This window comes from Xenopus tropicalis, chromosome 6 (genome assembly GCF_000004195.4).
Source record: "Xenopus tropicalis strain Nigerian chromosome 6, UCB_Xtro_10.0, whole genome shotgun sequence".
Classification (NCBI taxonomy): domain Eukaryota; kingdom Metazoa; phylum Chordata; class Amphibia; order Anura; family Pipidae; genus Xenopus; species Xenopus tropicalis.
The window spans coordinates 44,620,092-44,639,633 of NC_030682.2; the positions used below are offsets into that span (position 1 = coordinate 44,620,092).

The 19,542-nt window shown below is 36.9% G+C and overlaps 1 protein-coding gene across 2 annotated transcripts in view; it reads right to left on the bottom strand.

The window, feature by feature from the left end:
- Positions 1–19,542, bottom strand: part of tbc1d5 (TBC1 domain family member 5) — a 286,560-nt gene that overhangs the window by 100,222 nt on the left and 166,796 nt on the right. For both annotated transcript variants that reach the window (XM_031903544.1, XM_031903545.1), the window contains exons 6-13: positions 16,972–17,061; positions 16,808–16,882; positions 15,685–15,752; positions 14,264–14,366; positions 5,062–5,150; positions 2,383–2,433; positions 2,182–2,251; positions 1,002–1,174 (exon numbers count right to left, since the gene is read on the bottom strand). In XM_031903544.1, coding sequence (XP_031759404.1) covers positions 1,002–1,174; positions 2,182–2,251; positions 2,383–2,433; positions 5,062–5,150; positions 14,264–14,366; positions 15,685–15,752; positions 16,808–16,882; positions 16,972–17,061 — 719 coding nt within the window. The remainder of the gene's footprint in view (positions 1–1,001; positions 1,175–2,181; positions 2,252–2,382; positions 2,434–5,061; positions 5,151–14,263; positions 14,367–15,684; positions 15,753–16,807; positions 16,883–16,971; positions 17,062–19,542) is intronic.

Below are 19,542 nucleotides of genomic sequence, written 5' to 3' on the forward strand. Positions count from 1 at the left end.
TTCTCTGTATAAAACAATACTTCATCCCCGAGCCCAATATAATTAGTACTTATTGGTGGCAAAATACGATTGGGGTCACCTGTATTATGACCTAACCTTCTTGAATTACAGCCAGTTTCGAAAAACAAAATGTCTTTTTACTAATATACTGTCTCTGTACTATATATACAGAGTATCTTAGCAGCAATTTTTGAACAATAATGTTGAGAGCCATGAATGAAGTCTGACCCCCCGTTGATTACTGCTGATGTAGTTAACCACTAAATAGGCCCAACAGCTACAATGGAGCAATAAAAAGTACATTTTATCTAACTGTATAATAAGCATTAATTTGAAATGCCATATTTTATATATTAAACTTACTGAACAAACCAAAAAGGTTCAGCATCTCTATAGTAGCAATGATCCTGTACTTCAAAGTTTTCATACTGGATTTTGTTATAAGTGTCAGTGACACTGAACATGCTCAGTGTGCTCTGGGCAGCTGTTGAGAAGCTAAGCTTAGGAGTCATCGCAAATTATCAAGCAGAAAATGAGGGTGACGCTACAGAACTAATTATGAATCTCTGATGCTAATAGCTTTAGTTTCAGAGCTGGCATGTAGTAATTATCTGGATTTATTACTAATTAGCCTTATATTGTGACATTTATATTCCTTATATACTGTATATGGTGTGTTGGTCCCTAAGCTCAGTAAGTGACAGCAGCACAGAGCATGTGCAGGGAATCAGCAGAAAAGAAGATGGGGAGCTACTGGGGGCATCTCTGGAGGCACAGATCTTCCCTGCTAAAGGGCTGTGGTTTCCTTGGGCTGGTACAGAAGCCCAGAAGAAAATTTACAACATTTCTAGCCTACTTCTTTAATTAAGTTTTAGTTCTCCTTTAAAATTCCATGTCAGTGCCCAGGTTACTAAAAATAATACTGAAATGATTGATATTCTGGTTTAATGAAAGCCAAATAAAGAAAGTTGAAAAGGGGAAAACACAGATGGCAGACTTACAATCCATATATCTGAGGAGCAATTTCCAGTCTATTTAGATGCATATAGAGTTCTATGTCATGCTTCTTCAGTAGCTGGTCCTGAATGTAGTTCACTTTGGACACAATAGCAATGGAAGGGCCAATGTCCTGGGGTCTAGCAAATGGCATAGTTGAAAGTATTGCTTCTTTTTCCTAGAGTCAAAGAGAATAACTTGATCATCATGGGTTTCAGTATGTTTAAGTTGCTAACCGTACCAAGTGTTCAGGCTCCAGTTCAAACAGTGAATATGCCTGGGCTGGGTTAGCCACACTTAGGATGGTTTTCAAGCTGTCTGAAGGCTAAATGGCACTGATCTGACTGACTAGTACAATTATCACCCACACAACAAAACAGGATATCTAGAAACCCTGTCAGGCAATGTCCAATGGGCATATGGGGGTGGTGACCAGGCATGAAATTTAGTTCACCAATTTTTATTGGGATCATGTTCTACCCAGTTGCAAGGGCCTACTGCCTAGAGGCTGGTGGTGAACTAATATCTGGGGCCTGGCAAACTACGTAGGATTTGGCCAGATGAATCTGTTCCAATGGCTAAACTGTTCAGGACTATTGGCTAAGAGTTAAAGTCAAGTTTGAGATTAACCAGGTTTGCATACTTTTACGTAGTACATTTGCAGTTTTTTTAATTTATTGTCTTTTAATTGACCACTAGATTCTTTAAATGCAAATCCCAAGAGACATTTGGGGAGCTACTGTATATTGTTTAACCAAACCTTTCTTTATTCTTGCCTAATTTGCTATGTATTTGTAATAATAAAATAATGCTTTGTAACTGTTGTCAACTCAGCAAATATAAAGCATGAGAGCAAAAAAATGAATGTCTAGTTGTTGACCTTGCAGTGTAGGAGATAATGCTAACTTAGTCCATCACTTCACAATGGAACACGGTGAGGCAGGGACTTTACCAAAGGGATGTTGGGAAATATGGTTTATTTTCAATCTGTGGAATCAGGTAGGTCTGTGTAGAAAGCTATACATTTATATGTACTTCTGGAAGTTAGATATAATTTATGCACCTTTTTTTCTATAAGCCCAAATGAGTCCATGTCAAAGGAAGGGGGGGGGGGGTTATAGGGCATTAACTCTTTAATTAGTGCATTAGGACTAATGCAGTAATGCAGATATACAGATGTATTACCTTCCGTGAATCATGTTCAAAAGTTGAAAACCAGGGCTCCGCACTCCTCATAAGGTGTGAAAAAAGAGCACTAGAGAAGAAGAAAACAAAGCAAGAGTATTGTATTCTAATCTGGCAGGTGAATTCAAGCACCAAATGTTGCACCCAACGCCCGTTACATTTTTGAAAAAAATGAAACAACTAAAAAAAAACTCAACTTACAATGCGTCGTGTTCCAGATATTCAGGATTTAAAAGTTCTTTCATATCTTCACTAAAAAAAAAAAAAACATCAACTTTATGGGCATTGATAAACACATTATATTGGTTCACAATGTGGAAAATGTATCATTCGGCCCTAATTTGTACTAATGTTTTTCAATGAGCAGAATAAAAATATTCTAGATGTATACCGTATATACTCGAGTATAAACCAAGTTTTTCAGCACCAAAAATGTGCTGAAATAGTCACACTCGGCTTATACTCGAGTCAGGTGAAATACAAGCACTTTTTGAGAAAAGTCTGATCAGCACAAGCCCCTTCCCACTCCCGCCAGCTTCACCAGCACCAACAGGCCCGCCAGGCTACGTAATAGTGCGCTTTTCTGCTTGCCTGGGCATAAGTAATGCCCCCCCCTCCCTTCTTGTCCGCTTCCCTTCTGGGACCCACTGCCAGCGATTCCCCCCAGCCCCACTAATAGTGCCTTCACTTGCTCCCCTGGGCAGAAGTGATGCCCCTGCAGTTTTTAAGGTAAAAGTATTTTTGGGTACCATGTCGCCTGTGAAAAACTGCAGCCAACAAAGCACTGTCTGCCATCACCAAAGACAATTAGACAGCTGAATTATTACTTGCAAATTCATCATTTTTGTATATTGTATTATAATTTCTTTTTGGTAGGAAAACCTATTTGATGTTTTTCTTTTCTTTCCTTTTTTGTTTTTTTTTCCTTCAGCTGCTGTACTGTGAACTTTAGGCTCTCCGTTTTGCTGCATTTCCCACCCTAAGCTTATACTCAAGTCAATAAGTTTTTCCAGTTTTCTTAGGTAAAATTAGGTATCTCGGCTTTATATACGGTAACCCATATTACCAATGTTAGTATTGCTATGCTCTAAAAAAATTATTACCTTTGAAAGTAAATAAGGTTTCAACTTAATATACACATTACAATATCAGCTAATTTTAAGCAAGGTAGGTATTGAGTAACTAGAATTAGAAATGGTATCTCAGATAAAATGATATATTTAGTTGCTTAACCTTTAGAATCAGCCTTATATTGGAGTAGGGTTGCCAGCTTACACCTTCAAAAGGCGTGTATAAAACAAGCAGGGTGCAGGTTTGTGATAAAATCTATGCAGATTTCAAAGGGATGAGCCAGTAGAGTGGTGATATTCTGCACACATATATGGCAGGAAGCTGTAAAATCACAGTTGGCTTCAAGTCTGTCCCGTAGAGTTAATATGGACTCCCGTACAGCTGGTTCTGCTAATCTTTCATATGAGGGCCTGCACCAAACTGCCTTTGATGGCTTACTATGGTGAGGTGGCTCTTTTGATTTGCACTGTACCCATTGTAGTAGTACTGGAATATCTGCAATTTGCTTTGTTCAAGGATATTATAGGCAGTAAGACATTCTAAGTAAAGCCTTTGTTCTGGTCACAGCTTTGGTCATGTATTTTGGTTTTGAACGTGTGTCAAGGCTTATAAAAAAAAAACTATAACAGAGTTTTATAACTCAAGCTCTGCAAGTTACAATCAACCCTATCTACCTATTCATACGCCTGCATTTTTGGTACTTAATAAAATTCTAAGTACTATTATTTTTTTGACCAAGGATGCATGCAAAAACTAATGTATTTAGTTTTGAAGATGCTGTGGAAAACCCTGTATCACTTTGCAGGCTAGGAACATGGCTTCAGGTTTAAACAGAAAATAAATAAATGATAAAATAGACCAAATAAATAAAAGTGCAAGTGAAAAATCAAACATCAGAAAAATTGTCTATTGCTATAATATGTGATGCTCAATATCTAACATGGAAAATAAAGAATATCACCTAAATTGTAAATTCATCTGGGAAAAAGCCTAGTAATTGCTTTTCTCGGTCTGTGCCATTCTCAACTGCAACAAGTACATCTCACTCAAATACAAAGTGGAAATATTTTAACTTGAAACTAGTAAATGTATGCCTGTCAAAGAAATAATTATGCAGTATTTTTATGCCTTTGAATAAATAGTAGGATAGAAACTAAAACAGGACTTGATGGGAGGTAAGGTACAGAAATGGCAACTTGCGATAGGAAGTATCCAGTCAGAAAGGAGGACATTTTGGGTAATTTTATCTATATTGGCCAACCACCACTCCACTTTATAAGGCACTTGGGAGGTACTTTTGACAGCATGTGTTGTTCTCTTTGGAGCTCCTGATGCTAACATAGAAATCAAAGTCAGATCCCAAGGAATCAAACCCAGCATTATAATGCGGAAAGCAAAGATTGGTCAAATTCCACAAAGGGACCAAGGGGTCAATCATTCAACAAACCATAGCTAATTTAAGTTTCTTGCTTTTAGATGAGTGTTGTCTGTAAACAGATATGGCTGGTTGGAACGACCCCTGTGAGTCATTTCAGGCCTACTAGGGCTGCGGCTTGAGTTTTTATATAAGCCTACTCTACAATGTATATGTACATTGAAACATATATTAATAAATATAAATAGAGGAAGAGTTGTTGCCAATAAAAATGAAAATATAAGCTGCATATCGTTACTTACCAACAATTAAATAAATGTCATTATGTGGCAGAAATATTTTCATATTAAGAATCTTACCACAAAAATCAAAACCAGAAAGGGAAAATGAAATAAAAACAGTGCAAGAAAGACAGGAATAAAACTTTTACTTGCCTTGGTTTTGCAGCCTCGCTTGCATGTGAAAAAGCCTGGTGATCACAATGCAAAATAAACACAATGGGCGCCAGCAACTCGTGCATCCCCTTGTAAAAATAAAGATGAACACGATGAAATCACAAGTAGCACACAGGCCCATATTAGCTGTCAATGGCTACAGTACTGAATTGCATATTCTAACACATTTCAACATGACAGTGTTAACACAGGATAAAATGAAATATACATTTACTGCTCATTATGATCCAGTTCATTAGTTTGAGATTACACAGGGAGTTAGTTCGGTTACAAGTAATGTACAGGGACATTGCTAAATTTGCTGCTGAGACTTTTTTTTCCAGAATATAATTTTTAAATTGCCTATTTAGTTTTCATTACTATTCATTTTTAAAGCAGACGCTGAAGCATAATAGTTAAAGTACCAGGCCTCAATCACGGCTGCCACTTCACATTCTGCTGCAGATTTTTAAAAAAATGAAATCTGTATAATGTCATATATTCTCAGCTACAGCATTCATTTAACTTAGTATTGTACAAAAGAGTATACTAGTACATATATACTTTGCATCATATTCCTAAAATACCACAATGACAGGTACAGACTATAGATAAACATACACCCTAAACAGAAGTCATAGCATACAAAAAGCAATACCAATGCGGTACTTTAAAGGGGTTGTTCACCTTTCAATTAACTTTTAGTATGATGCAGGCAGTGGTATTCTGAGACAGTCTGCAATTGGTCTTCATTTGTGATGAGTAAAATGTTTCGTTTCGCTTCCCCGAAAAATTGCCAAAATGCACTGAAGTCAACAGGCAAGTTATTTTATGCACGCAACTTTAAAGTCAATGGGCATTTTTTCTCATTTTTTTCTCACTCCAAATGTATTCCAGAAGTCAATGGGTGTTTTGTTTTGTTTTTTAAATTCCAAATATGTTAAAGTCAATGGGTGTTTTTTTTTTTTTGTGGCAAGAAAATTTGTCGCAGTTTCATAAAAAAATTGCTGATGGTGAAATGCAGAACTTCGCCGTCACTCCATGTCTGGTGAAAAAATGTACTCGCCACAAGTCTTCATTTTTTTATGGTTTTTCTGTTATTTCTGTTTATTTATTTGTTGTTTTGGCCTTATTTTTCCTACCAACCATGCAGTGGTTTGAATAAGAGACTGGAAATAGTATTTAAGGGGGACTACATAGGTTGATAAGTATTAAAAGGTAGCAATAAGAATAAAATAGTAGCCTCACAGAGTAATAGTTTTTGCCTGCTGGAAAGCTGTAGAAGAGAAAGGCAAATAATTAAAAAAAAAAAAAATAAATTAAAAAAAAAAAAAAATGAAGAGCAATTGCAAAATTGCTAGGACTAGGCCATTCTTTGACATACAAAAAGTTAACCAGGTGAACCACCCCTTCAAGACCACAGTTAGATCACAATAGTCTCTTACTGGCAACCAAGAGAGTCTTCCGCTAATAACCAGAAAATCTCCACTAGCAGGGCTTCTGTCCACATGCCTCTTTTGCACCCAACTCACACTGTCAACTTACAATTATTCAATCCCCTTCTTTTCAACTAGAAAGTAAAAGCATCTTTTTAAGACTTTACGTGTTGGGCTTCTGCACCAGCCCAAGGCAACCACAACCCTTTAGCAGGGAAGATCTGTGGCCCCGAAGATGCCCCAGTAGCTCCCCATCTTCTTTTCTGCTGATTCACTGCACATGTTCTGCTCTCAACAGCTGCTCAAAGCACACTGAGCATGTGAGTGTTACTGACACTTCTAATTAAATTCAAGATGGGGAGCTCCTGTGATAAATTTAAAGGCCTGGGTAATTTCAATAATATTATATATATATATATATATATATATATATATATATATATATATATATATATATATATATATATATATACACATACTGGAACAAGGACAGCACTCCTAGGATTTAAAGAATTGTGAGCAAAATGTAAATGCAAAAATAGAAAGGTATATATATATATATATATATATATACATATAGGCATAGAAGTGACGGCACACACAGGATTTACACACAAAATTGAAGAGTTTTGCAGAAAAAATAATCAGAGGTTTATTTGAACCAACGTTTCAGTTCCACACAGGAACTTTCGTCAGGGATACAGTGTTCACCCAGGCACCCTCTCCTCTCCAGAATTACGTCATGATATTAAAAACATGAACAAAAAAACCCCAAAACAAAACAGAAATACAAATAGCAGTGTGTATGGTCATACAAGACACTAATTTCATTTTTTTGGTGAATGTCCTGTTTATGAAAACAGTTCAGCAAGATTTGATGCTATATTATTTACACAGCAATAGGTTGTTTCTATAAAATGGACACTCATCATTTTTTTTAGCTTCGGCCTAATAGACCATTAGTGCAGCAAGTAATCACTAAAAATGTTAGGAACATTATAGGTTTCATAAATAATATATAATGAGAGAAACATGCACCACTATGGCTACCTCTTTAACTTCCAATGCAAGAACCAATAAAATTAGATACTACAAACTTTAGGCCAGATGGTTTCTTTATGTAGTGAAAATCCAACCCCTACATTTCAGGGGTTAGCTTATAACAGTTACAGATATAAAAATTATGTTTGTAAATGTCACCCAACAATTCAACCATTTAGTCACCAAAAATATGAAAGTTCAAATTCACGTGGATAGATACAAGTATGAAAACAAAAGTTCCTTATGCAGAATGCCTTAGTTGATATTTGATCTATATAATGTCCCTTTATGTCTGATATTTTATTTATGAAAGAGTTCAGAAAAACATACAAATATGCTCTGTTTCTCTAATTTTGAGATCAATAGCAAGTTGTAATCTAACTCTACAGAGAAAGAACAGCAATTAAAGAATATTAAAACATTTATATTTTATTAAAATATATATATTAAGCAGTACCATAAAAGATTAGCCTAGCTCCTAATTCCTTTTGTGCAATTTTCTTCTTTCCATTAGAGATTGTGCTAAGCTCTAAGGAAACATTAATCTAAGAAAAAAATTATAGCAGAAATACATGTATATATTGATATAAAAGGAAAAGAAAACTCCCAAGCATATGCTTTACCATACACTTTCTGTTTAAATGAATGCATAGAGGAGCTACTATACCCAACTTGGTGCTACAATTGGGGGAAACTTTTTTTAATTGCCTCAGTTTAAGCAGTACAGACAGTTTAAGCTCAGCAATTCTGGTACAGAGCAGTGATAGGTTGCAGCCAGGGTTCCTCTTTAAAAATGTGGTTGCAACACCGGTGCTTAAAGTGAAGTATGGAAACTAAAACAGCGAAAACCCTCCGCAGACTAGCAGAACAGGTCCTCGGCATACAATATACATCAGGTTGATAGGCGGCAGTACCAGTTCTGTATGCGACAAATGAAATAATTTACTAAAATAAATTTCCCAGCAGATCACTACAACTAGGGCCTATACTTTTGTTGCAGCATTTAGCCAAATTCTCTTTTTGCTGCTTCCCAATCATTAAACTTTTCTGGTTATACTAAGGCTGATGGCAGACGTGGCGTAGGGCTGATATTTTTGGCAAGCGGAAAAATGCTTGGCGAAAATACAGCCCTACACCACGTCTGCCATCAGCCTAAAGCTTTCCCTATTCTGGTCGGCAAAGTCCTAGCCTGTAATGCCAACGTCAAAAAACATATTGCATTGTTGATTTTTTTTTTTATCTGATCTATTAAGCATCCTTTACCCATTGCCCTACAGCTTATAAGCCAATCAGAGTTGATAAAGAAAAAGAGAGGTAAAAGTGAATGGAGGCAGGGTCCAGCCGTAAGACAGACTAGCTATATTTCTGCAAATAATTAGTTTATATAATATAAATAATCTTTTCTGTGGACAAACAAACGCAATTGACGAGCTCAAATCCAATTCCTTATACTTCTAATTCACTCAATTAATATCTCACCTGCCTGTTGTCTCTCTGCCTAGAAACATCAAGCTTTCATCTAGTGCTTTAGACATCCTTTTTTTCTTAAACATTAAGGAGTATGAAACATTCTGACTAGGCATAATCTCACACATTACAGGACTCATTTATGTTCACAAGTGCAGTGTGCAATTTGCCCGCAAAGGGTTGCACCTAAAACCACATCTTTTTTAAAGGAGAAAGAAAGTCATTTTAGCATTTTACTGCCAATAAAGTTGCCACATTAGTGCCACCTAGAACAATATATTTATTCTGCAGAAACCATTAAGATAGTTGAGTAAACAGTTCTCTCCCTTTGCTTAAGACACCAGCTGCCATTTTAAGTTGCTTCCTGCCTGCAGCTCTAGCCCTTATAGCTGAGATCACACATTCCTGAGGGAGGGGGGAGTTCTTAGCATTCTGGTGGGAGGGGGAGCAGGAGAGGGTAGAGAGGAGAGAACTGCGCAGTCTCTGGCCCTGGGAATTAAGGCTGTTTCTGAGAGAGGAAGTCAGAAAGTGGAACATCATGTTTACAAAAAAAGAGATTCAGTGCAGCGTTACAGTAAGTGCTTATGGCTGTATTTACATAGACCTTTTTGATAAAGCTTACTTAGTTTTTACCTTTCCTGCTCCTTTAAAGGTACTTGAATCAAAATGCACTCTTTGCACTTCCATATAGTTGAACTCGGCACCATTCGGTCCTTCTTGCCTTCCATTCTGAATCAGGCACTGCTGCGCCTATTGACATAGGGGAGCTACCCCCACCTCCTGACCGGGCAGTAGCTCCAGGGTTCCCTCAGCACCCTTCATCAATAGGTGGAGCACACTTGCACCAAAACAATAGGGTTCACATGTCATTTACACACGAACACTGAAAATGACACCATTCAGACTAAGAAAATATTTGCGCAACTGCTTCCAATTTGTGACGGAGCAAGCGCACAATTGAAACCATTTTGGTGAATCGGACAAAGCTGCGGTAAGGCAGCAAATTGCCTCAAGAAAACTTACCTGTTTCTGCCTGCAATCATGCTGGAATTGTGGGGAGAAATGATACATTGTGGGAAAAAACATGGCGATTGCCTTCAAAACTGCACTTTGCACAGTGTCTAAGTAAGTGAAAGGGCCCTTACAGTTTTTTTTTACAGAAGTGGTCTATGCATAACAACATATTTGCATTTACAGATTTCTTTTTTACAGAGGCAGCAGTAAAAACTCTGTATAGGGTTTCCCCAATATATTATATAGATATTTTATAGGTATATGTATCTCCATAACTTTAAGTCTACTAAAAAATCATTTGAACATTAAATAAACCCAACAGGCTTGTTTTGCCTCCAATAAGGATGATGTATATCTTTGTTGGGATCAAGTACAAGGCAATGTTTTATTATTACAGCAAAAAAGGATTGATTATAATGGAGTCAATGGGGGACGGCCTTCCCCTTAATTCAGAGCTTTCTGGATAACAGGTTCCAGATAAGGGGGAAAAACACTTAGCCAACAGAAAGTGCCAGCTTTATTTCCTTAGTGCCTTTAAATCCTTTAGAAACATATATAATATGCCTATTCACTAACAGCACTTTAGAAACTACACTTGCAACAAATAGGGCTCCAATGGAAAAAAAAAAAAAGGTAAAGTTTTGTCAACAGCCTGTAGGCTTACAAAATTGAACCTGTTCTTTATATGCCTATGTTCATTTAGCCCACCAAGCAGTCTTTATTAAAGCAGAAGCATCAGGCAGTCAAAGTTCATTAATACCATTTATGTAATCTGTGCAGTTTCAATTAACTCAGCAAGACATTCTACTACATGATAAGAGTCTCATTAATTCAATAAAATCCCATAACTATTAACAATATGGTCTATGTTAAACGGGGTGTCACCTAGTACAAAATAATAGCCTTAACAGCTTGTGAGGAAACTTTAGTTTATCTTGCCTTTTCAATGTTATCAAGTTAAATATTCATTCCTTATGCAGAAAGGTGTTATTTCTCTGTAAGGCATCTTTAAGATATCAAATCCAGGCAGGGGGTAATTAAGCTGTTTTAATTCTTACCCAGTAATAATATTACTTTCTAGTTCAGTAAATGACAGACTTTGTTTAAAATTATACACGGTTTCTCACTTCATCGCTTGACATGCCTGGGGTGTATTCACTTAACACTGTGGGAATGGACACCGCTGAATAATTACGACCATGAAAATTTATATTAAAAACTGCTCATCATTAATTTTTATTTCGCTTAACAATTCTTTTTTTTCCACATTGCTGTTAACAGAGCTAGGAAATATGCGTTTCCTAACTTGTTTATTGCTTAGTTAGAGTAATTTGATTTTACAAACTTCTTTAGTATCTTTTCCCCCATGTTCTCTGTTGAAAAGGAATATGGAGAAAACGACATTAACTCGAAAATTAGCCTCTGCTAGCAGGCTCCCTAGGTTTCTCTGCAGCTTTGATGGTTGTGAATTGCAAAACATTCAATGAAGACTTATACTAATTCTGTGCTTGCTACTTTTCTATATATAATGAGCCATTTATTTTGTGCAAGATTATTAGACCATTTGCTTGTGTGTGTTCCAGAATACCCAGTTCAAACATTATAAAGGTTTGGCATGACAAGACCTAAACCAATAATGCCAAGAATGCAGGCAGTTAACTCTGCATCTCCCATCTGACAGGCTGCCAAAGCTGATAGACAATAAACTGAAGAAATGGTAGGACTAGCGCTTTCATAAACTGAGTAACTTCTAGGTCAGTATTTTCTATACTGTAGGGCAACCTAACCTTTCTGGGGGCTCACAGCAGTGAATGGGAGTTGGCAAAGACTAAAGCATAATTAGGATAACATCTGAGGACCAATTCTTACTAAGTGCATTGGATATTGATTGAATTGTAGGAAAGGGACTGTTAAAACAATATTTTCATAAATCTGCTAAGCTATTGCAAGGTAAGGGTGTGCTCAAACCAAAAGGGTCTGAAGACCTCAGCTGTAAAGTAATGTTATCGATGGCAAGAGGGCATAATATCCACATTCCTAAGGGGGGCAGTGAGTTCTTAGCATTCTTGAGGGAGTGGGGAGCAGGAGAGGGGAGAGAGCTGCCTGTCTCTGGCACACATGAACAGACACAACAAATCTTTTGACAGAGAACTTTTGCAGCGGTTCTGTGAGTGCTTATGGCTGTATTTACATAGACCTTTCTAATAAAGCTTACTTTGATTTTACGGTTCTTTCTCCTTTAAATGCTGGAAAGCTACAGCACCTTTCTATCCAGGATACTGAATGAAGAGGTATTCCACTGAAATGAATTATTTTATAAATTTATAAATAAACAATGTGTAGATGGAAGGTTTTAAATATAACGGGTCCATTTACTTTATTGGGGATATTGAAGCTAGACCTGATTTATACAGCTTTTAGGGTGCAGAATGATTATAAAGAACAAGTCAAGTTATATTTACTGGGGTGTCAATGTAATAAGTTCTCAAAAATAGTACTCCAGGCCAGTGAACACTTCAGTAAACATCACTTGACTTATCACTTAAACTTGGGTGACACATTCATTCAAAATTTAGAACAAGGACTTCTGCCCTGTCCTTGGGACAGGGGCAACAGAAAACAGCAAAAGTTGTGTCATTTTAAAAAGAGCAGATCCCAGAAATTCTGGGTCTCTCAGAAGTAAAGATGGGGAGGGGTTCCCCACTGTGTGATATACTGATGGCAAATATTGCAACAACTTAAGAAGAAACATTCCTTAACATAAATTTGCAAGGAATTCAGGGATTTCATCATATACAGTACATTACATCATTATAGATGATTCAGAGGCTCTGAGAGAAATCTTTGTATACAAGGTAGAAGGGCAAAAGTCAATAATGGATAGCTGTAATCTTAGGGCCCTCAGGTGGCATTGCATTAAAACCAGACACGATTCTGTAGTGGAAATCACTGCGTGGGGCGCTGGAATACTTCCGAAAACCATTATCTGTAAACACTGTTTTCCCGCTGCATCCACAAATACAAGTTACTACCTTGCACAGAAGAAATCATATATAGACATAATCCAGAAACACTGCCGCTTTCTCTGGGCCCAAACCTATGTGTACTGAGGAAAGTGGAAAACTGCCCCTGTGCTCTGAGCAATCAAAATTTCACGTTTTTTTTGTTTTTTTTGGAAACCATAGACGCTGCTCCTCCAGGCTAAAAAGCCGGCATCCGTTGCGTGTGGGGGTATATTAGTAGGCATGCCATGGGTAGCTTGCACATCTGGGATGGCATCATTAATGGTTTGGAGCAACGTATGCTGCCATCTAGACAAAGTCTTTTTTAGGGAAGGCTTTGCTTATTTTAGCAAACCGATGCCACGCCACGCCACATTCTGTACATATTATACTAGCATGGCTCCATAGTAAGAGTCTGGGTGCTGAACTAGTCCCCTGCTTCCACTTCAGGCCTGTCACCCATTTAAAGCAACTGATGCATCAATTTCAAAAGTTCAGCATTTGGTCTCCTCAGTTCCCAAGCTGTTAAAGAGAGTTGTGAAAAGAAGAGGAGATGCAATACAGTGGAAAACATGCCCCTTGCCCAAGTTTTTGATAGATGTCACTGGCATTAAAATTAGCATATATTTTTCAGAAAACAAGAAAATGTCTCAACTTCAACATGTGTCTTTGTATTATTTGCAATTAAATATAGGGTTTAAATGATTTGCAAATCATCCCAATCTCTGTTTTTCCATTTTACATAGTATCCCAACTTTTTTGGAACTCAGGTTGTAATAAAGTTACTAGCAAAGTTACTAGTAAAGAAGAGACTGGTCTCACTATAAAAGTGAAAAATGACATAATAGACACTAAAGCTGTGATGCCGAATAACATATAGACATCATAATAGCCCCACACAGATATGATTGTATATTGTCTGTTGTCTGATACAGAAAAATAAGTTAAATGTACTACATTAAGGCCTGACCAATGTCCCAACTATTATATAGTATATTCAGGATGCTTTCCTTTAATAATACCATCATGTGGACTTCCAGTGTCATTTTGTTTTGAAATGGGGCAAAATGTAAGCTTGCTATTTCTTTTTATTCAGTATACACTAACTATTGTTTAAATTCTTTTAGGCTGTGTAGGGCCAACCACATTTGTACTATCAGAATTAAGGAAGGAAATATGTTTGTGTTTTTGATAAATACCATTAATATCATAGTATGTTATTGTATATAACATATAGCTTACCTGCTTATACAGCAAATGTTCATTTTCTCTAGCGTAGCAAAAAAGGATATCAGTAAGAAGGTTTCTTACATATTCCTGCTGAAAGAACTGCATTTCAGGGAATCTAAATAAATAAAAATAGTGCATATCAGTAAATATACAACATACGGTAAAGTAAACAATTATGTTGTGAAAAAGCCTGGGATGTGATCAGGTTTGATGAGTTAAAGAAAATGGAACACACAGGCTGCAATGATTAGCTTTTATTCAGTCAGCTGCAGGTAGAACAATGAATGCAACAATGTGATTGGTTGCCATGTTTTACTGCCCACTGGGAAATTTGTCATAACATTGTCTTTGGATGCTATTTATAACTTTTTCTTAAAAGTATTTGCCTGATGCTTCTACATTCCCTATCTGATCCCCCATGTCCCTCTATGAGGGGGCTGCTGTTGGCAAAACAGTCAGATTTAGGAACTTCAAGTAATAATTACTTACAAAAGCAGCCCTATCACCGAAAAATGATCAACACGACCTATAGGTAACTTTTAATGTACATTCATATTTTGAAGAGTAGTTTTTTGTGCCAGTATCACTTTAAGGTAACTGACTGGTGTTCATTTAGGCTGAGCCACAAAATGCTCTAAAATCTCACCTCACATGACAAGCTTTTGCTCTACCCCTATATGTACTCACTATACCCTGGGGTAGCCACCTGTTCAGTTCTGAGCCTAACAGTTCAGTTTTTCTTAGGGCTGTTCGGGTCTTAACTGTCTGTTTAGTTTTCAGCCATGTGAAACCCAAACAATAATCTGGCCAATAAATGGAAAACATTTAAACATTAGGATACTCACTTTTTTTCTATCTACATGACTTAGATATCATCAAGTACATTTCTTATTATTTACTTATTACAGAAAGAATAATACACATTTTATAGCTTTTTGTATAATAGATCCCATAATTAATGGACTGGACTTACTCATCAGGCAGAACATAGATAGAGTTAGGGTTGCCACCCATCTGGTTTTGAACCAGACATCCAATTTTTCAAGAGGCTGTTTTATTAAAATTAAGAAAACTGGACAGAAATCCAGCCAATTTCATCTAAGTGATGCAATAACTCTGGCCTTTGCATTATAGGCTTTGTGATATACCAAAATCCGGGGTTCGGTGCATCCCTGATTATCATTATACAACACCCTTCCTTCACTTTTTATAATCTACTATGTGGGGGTATTATCTGTGCACTGGTAATCTATTGTACTTTCCCTCACCTGACAGTATACACACAGCCACTTTAGATTTTGTATTTTTAGGAATAGGCACAGTAACAACAAAATTAGGCCTGCACTATAAAGAACAAATGATAAAATTATAGCACAGATACATTATTAGAGAGTTCTAGGACTAAAAATGGAAAGTGGATCTTCAATACGTACGTTCTTTTGACATCTTGCTCAATCATTGCTCTAAGTTCTTTATCCTGGAAAAACTTATTCCATAGGCTCTATAAAGTAGATACAACCAGACTATTACAATACAAAAAAAACTCATATAATTAAACAAGTAACTATCACTGCAACTACTTTTATTATACCACAAACATCTATGAAATACCCTCTTTCAAATTAGTGACTCCTAATATATATTAGTAGCTCAGATTAAAGCTAAGTAGTTGATACTTATAATAAGACTGAGGCAAGTATTGGGTTTCCAGATCATGGAATCCATAACTATACCTTTGAATGACCACAAAATTACTGTATGTGCTGCAATTCCTTTTTAAATTACAGTATTGTTTATGCAGCCCTAAATAATATTTCATAACTTCACACTGCCACTAAATCATCCATTCCTAAATAGCAATATATTTTCCACGTTATTACAATCACTGATATAAAGTAGAACTAAAGCCAGAAAGAGGATTAGTATTAGGGTAAAATGTACATGAAAAAAAATTTTACAATTTTAAACCGGGGTACCCGGCTCAAAAGCCCATCCTGCAGTCACCTAATAGCCCACAACTCAACCACTGCAGCTCCCTGCTCCCGCTCCCTCCTCAGCCACCACTGTGAATATACAGTATGTTTCTGTTTTGAAAGATATATTTGGGAGTTCAGCCTAACATTTTCTACTGGCTACAAGAAACATACTCATACTGTGAGTCCCTGATTTCACTTGAGTGGCTGATTCCAACCTGAACCAGCAATTTACAATGCACTTATAGTAAACAGCATACGCGTTTTTCTGAAATCAGCCCATATATCTTTAATAATGAGATGAAAGGTGTGCTGCTCAATGATAACCAAATCTGTTGCATGAAATACCCCAGTGAATGTGTTACTCTATATTTTATACTCAGATAAACATACATAAAAGCATGTGTTCCTCCTAGAAAGTGAAACATAACCAACACACAGGCATTTTCTAGGAGACACAGACATTGCATTCACTTTTCTATATCTGCATTTCATATTCAGAGCTCTTCTGCCATTAATCACAAATTATCAGCATAAGACATGCGATACCAAGCAAGAAGTCATAATGAAAATGCCTACTTACCCCTTCATCCTGTGACAAGGGATTATTTATTATTAAGTCTTGCTGGCCAGCAGCTTTTCGTGGATTTGTAATATGCTAAAATAAAAAACAACAAAAATGTTACTGTATTTTTCCTAAACAAACATTATATTAAGGACACTGAGCATTTATGAAATATCACTTACTATTTCTTTAATCTTTTTATACAATGTTCTTAACTCTTCCGTTTTACTTATCCATTGGCTTCTGTCTTGGGGTAAAACATTTAGAAACAGCTGCCAATAGAGATGAGGATTCGTTAGAAAGAAGCTTAGAAAAGGACACTTATTATCAAGGGAACCTGTGCAATATTTTACAAATAAAAAGGAATATAAATGCACAAAGTTAGTAAAGGCTACATGATGCAAAGAAGATATATTGTGAGAGGAAGGGAAAGGGATAACATATTTACAAAAATAATAAACAGAAAAAATAATTTGCATTATCTAGGCAAATGCAAATTTTCTATACATTAATACAATGTTTTTAACAATTTAAAGGCAAAGGAAAGGCTAATAAAAAGTTAATCTCAAGCTGCAGGCATACATTCTGTTCTCTCAATAGTGCCCTTAAGTCTCCCCATATTTCAGTTCAGATGATCAGAAGCCAAACAGGAAGAAAAAACGCTGAGCTGTGTAAAGAAAGTTCCCATAATGCCTCACTCCTGCACCGACACCCAGACCAGTGTACATGCTCAGTTTGTAAGACTATGAGGAAGCTTCCTGCCGATTGGCTCAGATCCACATTCCTAAGGGGGGGGAGTGAGTTCTTGAGGGAGGGGGGAGCAGGAGAGGGGAGAGAGCTGCATGTCTCTGGCAAACAGACACAACAAATCTTTTGACAGAGATCTCAGTGCAGTGTTTCTTTGAGTGCGTATGACTGTATTTACATAGAACTTTCTGATAAAGCTTACTTAGTTTTTACCTTTCTTTCTCCTTTAACAGTTTTTTGTATATGCAATTGATAAGGAAAGCAGTATATGACTATCTTTTACTATTCCCACCACAGCATATCCTACTTCTACCACTTAAAAAAACTGTATAGGGAGCTCATACAGACCTGAAAAGAGAATTACAGAAATGTGAAACATATTGCGGAAATGATTGTCTAGACTGGAGATAGGGCCACCATCAGAAAGCATGGGGCTCTATACACCTTTGTTGACAGGGTCCCCCCTCCCCGAGGGCGGGAAAAAAAATCATGCTCATTTATATATATATATATATATATATAGGATTGCATAGGGTCATGTCCCTATTTGCCAGGCCAAGCCACAATGAAACATGTCTATGCCCATATCCGCCCACTGACCAACAAGGCTCACCTCTTTTTTGTAAGAGAATTGTACAACTGTGTCATTCCAGGCACTCTACTGAAAAAAAAGCCACTAACAGGATTCCCACCTGTCCATCCCAAATGTGGCTTAGGCTGGATGAGAACTGATTTCTACCAGGTGTTTTCTGTAGTCAAGCAAGCAATGAAGAGAGTAGTAAAACACAGCCAGATACTGCTTCCACCAGTAATTGTATGTATAATGACTTTGAACATTAAACATGTTTCATAAATACTATAAATTCATTAATTGTGTGGACCCACCTTTAAAGGAGAAGGAAAGTCATTTTGGCATTTTACTGCCAATAGATTAGCCACATTAGTGCCACCTAGAATGCTATATTTATTCTGCAGAAATCGTTATACCTGAGTAAAGAGCCTTAGAAGCTTTCTCTGTATGTTTAAGATTGCAGCTGCCATTTTAGCTTGGTCTCAGTAGCTTCCTGCTGCAACTCTAGCCCTTGGTAGCTCAGATCACATAATTCTTATGGGGGGGGGAAACAGAAGAAGGGAGAGAGGAGAGAGCTGAGCAGACTCCAGGACGAGGAATGAAGGATTTTTTAGAGAGAGGAAGTCTGATACAGAAGAACATGTTTACACAAAAGGAGACACAAAATCCTGTGTTTCTTTTGATTGGGGTGTTTCTGTGAGTGCTTTTGGTTGTATTTACCTTTCTGATAAAACGTACTTAGTTTTTACCTTTTCTTCTCCTTTAAAGCAAAGCAAAAACACAACTCCAAAAGATTTGTGTGAACACTACAATAATTGTTTTATTCTTTAGCTAAATTAAGTAGCATTAATGCACAATAAAAGTGTTACACCTACTGCAGCTGTGTGTGTGGGGGGAGTAAAATAAAATCATTTTTGCACAATTCAAATATAACAGAGATGAAGATCTGCATGGCTGGCTGTTGGGATAGGACACTACACGAGTTCTGGCAGAAAGAATGTTCACTGGTACAAAACCAAGTAGCCTATCCAAACTATGTGTAAGCACCTGGTGTTGCAATAAGGATTTTTTTTAAAAAAACAAAAAACCATCCACATAGTTTGACAGCAGTATTCATGGTGAATTACATAGTTACATAGGGTTGAAAAAAGACCATTGTCCATCAAGTTCAACCCATCCGAGTAAACCCAGCACACAACCTATACTAACCAATCTATACACTCACATACATAAACTATATATATACAACCAGTAATACTAACTGTAGATATTAGTATCACAATAGCCTTGGATATTCTGCTTGTTCAAAAACTCATCCAGGCCCCTCTTAAAGGCATTAACAGAGTCTGCCATTACCACATCACTAGGAAGGGCATTCCACAGCCTCACTGCCCTCACCGTGAAAAACCACCTACGCTGCTTCAAATGGAAGCTC